At 35.3% G+C, this 8,373-nt stretch overlaps 2 protein-coding genes across 2 annotated transcripts in view; one reads left to right on the top strand and one right to left on the bottom strand.

Moving 5' to 3' along the window:
• Positions 1–946, bottom strand: part of LOC111447608 (UPF0725 protein At4g29550-like) — a 2,168-nt gene extending 1,222 nt beyond the window's left edge. Inside the window, exons 1-3 of the mRNA XM_023086858.1 lie at positions 774–946; positions 285–446; positions 76–213 (exon numbers count right to left, since the gene is read on the bottom strand). Coding sequence (XP_022942626.1) covers positions 76–213; positions 285–446 — 300 coding nt within the window. The 5' untranslated portion in view covers positions 774–946. The remainder of the gene's footprint in view (positions 1–75; positions 214–284; positions 447–773) is intronic.
• Positions 947–5,313: 4,367 nt separating this feature from the next.
• On the top strand, positions 5,314–8,358 carry LOC111446941 (receptor-like cytosolic serine/threonine-protein kinase RBK1). Its single transcript, XM_023085874.1, has 9 exons — positions 5,314–5,614; positions 5,802–5,857; positions 5,944–6,438; positions 6,622–6,879; positions 6,995–7,146; positions 7,226–7,305; positions 7,409–7,544; positions 7,653–7,802; positions 7,879–8,358. The coding sequence occupies exons 2-9, from the start codon at positions 5,830–5,832 to the stop codon at positions 8,044–8,046; spliced, it is 1,467 nt and encodes a 488-aa protein (XP_022941642.1). The 5' UTR covers positions 5,314–5,614; positions 5,802–5,829; the 3' UTR covers positions 8,047–8,358.
• The last annotated feature ends 15 nt before the right edge of the window (positions 8,359–8,373 follow it).

The raw sequence follows: 8,373 nt of genomic DNA, 5'->3' as shown, positions 1-8,373 counted from the left end.
AAAAAAAAAAAAAAAAAAAAAAAAAAAAAAAAAAAAAAAAAAAAAAAAAGCATAGCTAGCAAGTTAGCACATTACATTTTCCTTGTTGTAATATTTGATAGCTTTATTTGCTGAGATTCGAACCTCTTTAAGCATCCATGAGTCCTCATGCATATCTATTGGAGCGATGAGACTATATGAAAAGACTTTGTCAAAATCCGGTACATCAAAACCCTGCATACATCCATCAATTAAAAAAAGAAAAAAATATCGTTTGACCATTGAAAAATTAAAAGAAAATAAACCTCTGATTCTTCAACTGCACGAAAATACTCCCTCTCTTCTTTCTTAGTGATAGTATGGTAACCGTCTTGATAAAATTCATCGTCCGAATCTATCTCTTCCTCCTCTTCCTCCGAGAGGTGGTTTGAAGAAGGCATCAGATCCAGTGCTCGAAGTACCTTCATCTAATATATCCAAATCAATTTTTTTAATTTAGTTTGTTAATAAAATTTGAATGGATCCAAAACCCATGAGTAACAACAAAAGATATAGAGATTGGACAAGTTTATAGGGTTAAAAATATATATACAAGGGGGAGAATCATCACACATCCAAGAGAAAAATACAGCAATAACAAAAATTACCAGAAATGGCCTGAGATAAAATAACACAACAATTACAAAAATTAGCAGAAACAGGAGAGGGGCAAGAGATGATCCAACTCGATCCAACTCGCACAGCAAACATGATAAAAATAAAAATAAAGAAAAAAAATAGAGTAAGAGACTTACGAAATTGACGGAGAGCAAACGCAGAGAGGAGGGGAAGATAATGGAGAAGGAAGATGGTGAGTTTTGAAGCCCTATAAATAGAGAATGAGAAGTTACAAATGGTCGGAGAGAGCAAACGCAGAAAAGAGGCTGGAGAGAAGAAAGAAGACGATAGTTTTGAAGCCCTAAAAATGGGCCGGTTTTCTTGGGCTAAAAAACAGGCTTGGGCCGGAGTAGCTTTAAAAGTTTGGGCGCTTGGGCCGGAGTAGCTTTAAAAGTTTGGGCCGAATGAAAATAAGTATAAAAATTGGTGAGCCACTTAATTGCTACATTGATGGCCATAGAGCCACTTAGTTTTTAAGAATAACGTTTTTTCTTTTTATAGGAAATATATCAGGGTACCGAACTCGTAAATAAAGACATCAACATATATCAGGGTACCGAACTCGTAAATAAAGACATCAACACTTTTTTTTGGCATGTTCTGATCGTTGGTTATGGAAAAGATAAGCACGGTAACAAATATTGGATTATCAAAAATTCTTGGGGTGAAACACGGGGAGATGAAGGTTATGAAAAGGTAAGTCAAGATGTCATTTGTACTCAAACAGGTCTATTTGTTAGATAGATTATGGTATCCAATAATAAAAAAAAGATAAATGAGGGAAATTAGGAAAGAGAAAGTCATTTTTCTTGTCTATTGTTTTAATTTTTGTTTGTTGTATCTTCTGTACGATGAGGGTGTTTTGGTTTAAATAGTTATATATATATATTTATTAAAAATTATAAAATTAATTGCATGTCTAAATATAAATATAATAAATAGAGTAAGATGTTATAAAAATTGGTATAATTTATTATTATTATTATTATTATACAAATAGTTAAAAAAAAATTTGCATCTCAGTCACATTTCTATAAATCATGCATAAAATTGATTATTCCTCCCAATCATCCCACTCACATTTCTATAAATCATACATAAAAAATAAAAATAAAATTGATTATTCCTCCCCATCATCCCACTCACATTTCTATAAATCATACATAAAAAATATACTATATTTAATTGTTATTATATGGCATGGTCAGAACAAAGTAGAGCTGAGAACGAAACATGATATAATAAAAAGGCTTTGGCCTACAAAGGTAAACCTCTATAATATTTTTATAGGCAGAGCGTAATAAACTCTGGCAGGTTATCGGGGTAAATTCTGCCGAGATTCCAATCGGCTTCACATTAAATGTGATACAATACATAGCGAGCACGAAAATAAACCTGCGAGCACGAAAATATTGTCTCTCTTCTTTCTCAATGATAGTATGGTAACCGTGTTGATAAAATTATTCATCGTCAGAATCTATCTCTTCTGTCTGTTCTTCCGAAGGGTGGGACGAAGAAGCCATCAAATCCACTACTAGAAGTTACCAACTTCTGTTAATAAAATTTGGAAAGATCTCAAAAAAATCATTAGTAACAACAAAATATATGGAGATCGGAAATACAGATATGTACCAAAATGATTAACATTTAAAAATATATCTCCCAGAAGGAGAATCAGCACAGATCCAAAAGAAAAATCAATCAAATAACAAAGCAATAACAAAAATTAACAGAAAGCAAGAGAGGGCATGAGATAATCCAAGTCAAAGAAAAAGAAAGAAAATAAGTAGAGTGAGAGAGGGTTACCAAATCACCGAACTACCAAATAAAAATAAACAAAAAAAAAATAGAGTAAGAAAAGTTACCAAAACGCCGGAAAATCGCCGGAGAGCACAGAGAAGAGGAACGAAATCTGAAGAGAAGAGAGGCAAGAAAGAAAGAGATTTAACAAATGGTGAGTATTGAAGCCCTAACAATGGGCCGATTTTGCTGGCCTAAAAATAGGCTTGCCCCGGTGTAACTGGGTTAAAAAATAAGTTTGGGCCGACCATCAAAATATTTTATCTATTTATTTAAATTAATAAATAATCAAATTTTATTTTAAAACTCATTAATTTAAATAAATTTTATTTTATTTCTAAAATAACTTATGATTTTATTCACTAATCTAAAATTGGATAGCTTCTCTCACTTTAAACGTTTTCAAATATAGATATAAGAAATTTTATCGTCTAAATAATTCATTTATTAAATTTATTTAAAATTAGAAAAGAGCCAAATTGAAAATAACTTGTGTAGAAATTTTCATTGTTTTTTCTTCACAGGGCTACTCTAGTAATTATTTGCTATGGATTTTTCGACACTACTAATTAGGTTACTTGCTAAGTATTTCTTAAAATATTCAAATCACTTCAATATAAAAGTAAGATACCATTGTACATATGACGATATTGTGGTGACGGCCATGAGACCAAAGCTAGTGTAGATGCGTTCACTTTATTCTTCTTTTATAGCGCTTAGGTTAGATCAACACAAATACTTTACTTTCTATCCTATTATTTTAATGACTTTATTATAAGCATGTAAGTCTATGGTTTCGTTAAGAAATATGTTATCTTTCACGCGTTGCACATATGTTATGCATGTCATAGCGACCATAAATTTAATAAAAAATTAAGGTCGTCACAAAGGATATAGATTCTTTTATACAGTACAAAGAGAGGAAGAATAAGATGATTTAAACTTTTAGCAACCAATAAAAACATACAAACTCTTTAAATTTTTGTCAAGTAAAAGTATAAGGTTCAATGGTTCAACAATGTGTTGGAGCTTCAGAATTGCTGAAAACAAGAGACATTGCCCCAGCAATAGCAGATGCCAGATTTTGCAAACCTCTCGACGCTGAGCTTATTATTTAATTGGCAAAGGAACATGAAATTATGATGACTGTGGAGGAAGGTTCCATTGGAGGCTTTGGTTATGATGTATCTTATTTCCTATGCTTAACTGGAATTTTGGATGAACATGGTCTCAAGGTAATTCCATATAATAATACTCTCTTTCTCCACCCATAATGTTGTAATGGTATTGGTTGGTTGTGTTTGCAGTTGAGAACTATTGTTCTTCCGGATGGATACATCAATCATGGATTGCCACAAAGACACATAGCTGCCACGGTCTTAACTCTCTTGGGAAGATCAACAGAAGGTTTTTCAATCCAAGTTTCTACTGCTACCAATCCAGATCTACTGCTACCAATCCAGATCTATTGAAGAAACTATGTAACCTATAGAATCATACATGTGTTCATATGGAGTAAGAAGCCTATGAAGATCCAGAAGTCAGTACTAGCAACATAAGAAAATATATTGTCATGGATGACGCTGAATCAATGATGATCTATCACAGTAATCAATGTTCTCCATCTTATTAAGCCATCTATTTTTAACTTAATCGTCATGTTTGGATTAAATTATTGTCACCAATTGAATGGGATTTAATTAATTTAAACTTTCTATACTATTATCCGCCTTTTTGGCACATTAAATACATGGACTCAATTATGTGGCCTAGACGATATGTATGACGTACTAGGGAGCCTTAGTCTATGATTTATTTTTTCTTAGTCCTTAAGCTACGTCTAGGGTCCGTTATAACGATATGAATTGACTAGATCTATGTAGGGATGGTTCGGGTACAATCCCAAATCGTGAACTTGTCTTGACTAATGACAATCTACTTAGCATATAGTAGAGCAACATCACCAACTTATAGCCCATAGTACATTAGAGGGGAGCTTTTGAGAGGTTACCTATAGCGAGTTGCGACTCCTCCTCACAAGTGAGATTTTTGTAGAGATTGAGACAGACGAGGACATCTCGAGTTATGTGAAAGAATTGTGATGAGTAGATGAGTTGAAGAATAAGAAATGAGAGGGGAGGAGTAAGTAAGATATATAAGAGCTTGATAGAACTAGAACCAACTTGTGTAAGATACATTTTGTGAACCAGCATCAGTATTTTTTAGCAAATAAATTTGAGTAGGAAGGAATCTAAAAAATTTCAAACACTTTAATAGATAGATGAATCCAAAATGACATTTATCTGTACTTTTCCCAAATTCCAATAGAAGGAATCATGTTAAATTTTATTGTTTTTGTTTTTATTATTTATTTATTATTATTATTATTATTTTGATATGTTTGGCGGTATGGATGAAGCAACAATTAAGATGATAAAAGCCACGAGGCAGAAAAAATGAACGGCTGAGATTTGTTGGGCAGACAGATATTCAGATTACTGTTTATCTGTCTTTTGTGGGGAATCCACCCTACGTTCTTTATGGGAGTTTCTTATAAATATATATATATATATATATATTATTATTTCTTTTTTTCTTTTTACTAAAAATTACTTTAACAATTGCATGTTGTATAAGAAAAAAAGAAAAAACCATTTAACCATTTGGGTTAATCTGTTATAAATTATTTAATAAATAAAAAATTGTAATAAGAAATAATGTTAGTTAAAATTAGGATGAGAGTAAAATTTTGGAAGGTAAAAAAAATGAAGGGCTTGAGAAAGAGAGAAAGAGAGGAAGAGAGGAAGAAGAAGTTATTATCCAATGGAAGTCAATGCAAAAAGGGAGAGGGAGTATATAAATACGGGGATAACTAAATTCCCATTCATCTTCCAATTACAACTTGGCTTTCATCGCTTCCTCTGCTCGTCAAACAATAACGACCTCCTAAACATATACCCAACACCCCCTCTTCCTCCTTCCATATTTTTTCATCTTTCCTTTTGTTCCGCCCGCGGGAGCTTCCGCTTCTGCTCCCTCGAATGTGACTGAGATTCCTTCCCCTTTTCCTTTCATTCTTTCGACTCTCATTTTTTTTTCTTCTTTTCTACAGGGGAGGGGATTCATCTCTTCTTGTTCTTCCCTTTTCGTCTCTCATTCACAACTACCACTGCTCAAGGTATGTCCTATTTCATTCCTTTTGCATTGTTCTTCCCACCAACCTCATTTTTGTTTTTGCTTTTGTTTTTTGAATCTATTCTCTACCGATTTTCTGGGATTCGACCACATTAGGTATTCATTTCTTTTGATGTTTTCTTGTATCATTCATCATTTTTGTTATTATTTTTCTTTTCTTCTTAATGCAGGAGATTAAACATTGATCAAATTCTAAAAATGAAAGTGGAAATGGAAATGGAATTTGGTAAATTCTGTTATTACTTTTCTTTTTAGTTAAGCTACAGACGACTTGAATGGAAATGAAATTTTGAATCGATGCATGAAACTCAGGGAATGCTCGAAAAGGAATAAAGCAAATGGAAGAAATGGAAGGATACGGGGGGCTGAAAATCATTGGCGAGGAGGAAGATCTATGCGAAGAAAACTCGCCAAGGGGTGTGTTTGAGATTCCAGTTCTGGGGACGGATTCGGACCAAAGCGAGAGCAGCAGCGGGGGCGACGGAGGGAGCCTGACGGTGGCTGTAAACTCGATGTTGCCGCCGCCGGAGAACTCGCTGTTGCCATCGGCTCTTCTCCAAGAGAGCGGTGGAATTCCATGGAAGGCGATGATCGGGTTGATAAAAAAGAAATCGGTTTGGAGATTGTCGACGATTCCATTACTGGCTATGAGCTACGATATTTCGAAGAAGAATTTCAGCAAAAGATTTGCTCGTATTCGCAGCACTGATGAGGGAATCAGTATCGAGGATGTTCCCTTCTGCAAACCTTCTTGGAGAATTTATGGCTTCTCGGAGCTGGCCACTGCTACCAACAATTTCAGCCCAGGTAAATCACAAATTTGGTCGATTCTTTTTCAATTAAAACAACATTTTGGATCCGGAGATTCCAACTTCTATGTTATGAATAGGCTTAGAATATGTTTCTTAAAAATAAAATCTAATTTACATTTTGTTTAGGTTGTCTTTATGGCTCCAAAATTGCACTTATATGGTTGGTTCACTGTTTCAGAAAACCTGCTTGGAAAAGGAGGGCAAGCAGAGGTTTACAGAGGTTGTTTATCCGATGGCCAATTTGTGGCGGTTAAGAGACTTATGAAAAGGGAGAAGGACAACGAGGAAAAAACTTCTGATTTCTTAACGGAGCTTGGAATTATCGCTCATATTAGCCACCCCAACGCTGCACGGTTGCTTGGTTTTGGAATTGATGGTGGTCTCTACCTTGTCCTCGAATACATCCCTTTTGGCAGCTTTGCCTCTGCCCTTTTCGGTTCGTCACTCTCCCACATCTACGTTACGAAAGTGTTGTGTTGTTAGAATGAATTTGAATGAACAAACAAACTAGGCCGTCTTACTTTCAATCGTGGATATATACTTTCAATCAGGTGCGGAATCTCTGGATTGGAAGATAAGATTTAAGGTGGCTATTGGCGTAGCAGACGGGCTGAACTATCTTCATCGTGAATGTCCAAGGCGCATCATTCACAGAGATATCAAAGCCTCTAACATTTTGCTCGGTGAAAACTATGAGCCACTGGTAACGCCTTTGTCTAAAGCATGAAGTTTCAGACACTTCTCTTCCTGTAATAATGAAAATGGTTCTTCTTTCCTTGCAGATCTCTGATTTTGGATTAGCGAAGTGGCTGCCTGAAAATTGGGCTCACCATGTCGTCTACCCCATCGAGGGTACGTTTGGGTAAGTTATACGACTCAGTGGTTCGATTTGGTTTAAAAAATTATATCAAGACCTATTATCAGGCAGCCCCTAATCTAATGCATCTGTAAATTGCCTCCCTCAGATATTTGGCTCCAGAGTACTTCATGCATGGAATCGTTGATGAGAAGACGGATGTTTTCGCTTATGGGGTTTTGTTGCTTGAGCTCATAACTGGGCGCCGTGCAGTTGATTCAAGCCAACAAAGCCTAGTGATTTGGGTATGAATGATTCAGTGATATCCTTATAGCATCTCTATCTAGTATCTGAAGTTGGTCTTAAATGATTCCTTGCGTACTTAGAAGAAAGTTTTTGTTTTGTTTTTGCAGGCAAAGCCTTTACTTGATAACAATAGCTTCCAGGAATTAATGGATCCAAAGTTAGGAGACGACTACGATCAAACTGAAATGAGACGAACCATGTTAGCAGCTTCGATGTGCATAAACCATTCATCATCGATGAGGCCACATATGAACTCGGTAAGGGAGCATCTGATTGATATCCATTTATGTGGCGACTTTTCCACTAGCTGACTTGAGGGTTGTGGGAGGGTAGGTAGTGCAGCTGCTGAAGGGAGAAGAAGGAGCATTAGAACAATTAAAACAGAACGCGATGGATCAGGATCAAACGTGCGTCTCGGAAGCCAGCAACATGGAAGATTACTCATGTAATTCGAACTACCTGGACGACATGAGTCGTCACAGGGAGCTGATTTTGGAGTGAAGCATGATGAATTGAAGTGAAGAAAAGTTGGTTGTTTGCGTTACAAGTTATACAAAATGATGCGTATGCAATTGTGTCAAAGGCTTCTCTGATATAATGTTGACACAAGTGAGTGTCGGTTTCTTCTAAGACTGTGCCTGTGTTTATATGCAACCTTGAAAGGCTCTTCTTTTTGTCAAAAAGTACGGGGATGAAAAAAAAAGGGCCGCTTATATATATAAACATACATTTACTTATGTGCTTTCCGAGGCAAAAGAAAAACACAAGTGTATATTGCATTATATGGTTGTTGTGGTACTCTTTTTTTTTTTTTTTTTTTTTTTTTTT

The sequence above is a fragment of the Cucurbita moschata genome, unplaced genomic scaffold (genome assembly GCF_002738365.1).
Source record: "Cucurbita moschata cultivar Rifu unplaced genomic scaffold, Cmos_1.0 Cmo_Scf00009, whole genome shotgun sequence".
In the NCBI taxonomy this organism is placed as follows: Eukaryota; Viridiplantae; Streptophyta; class Magnoliopsida; order Cucurbitales; family Cucurbitaceae; genus Cucurbita; species Cucurbita moschata.
This window is presented reverse-complemented; position numbering and strand designations above follow the sequence as displayed.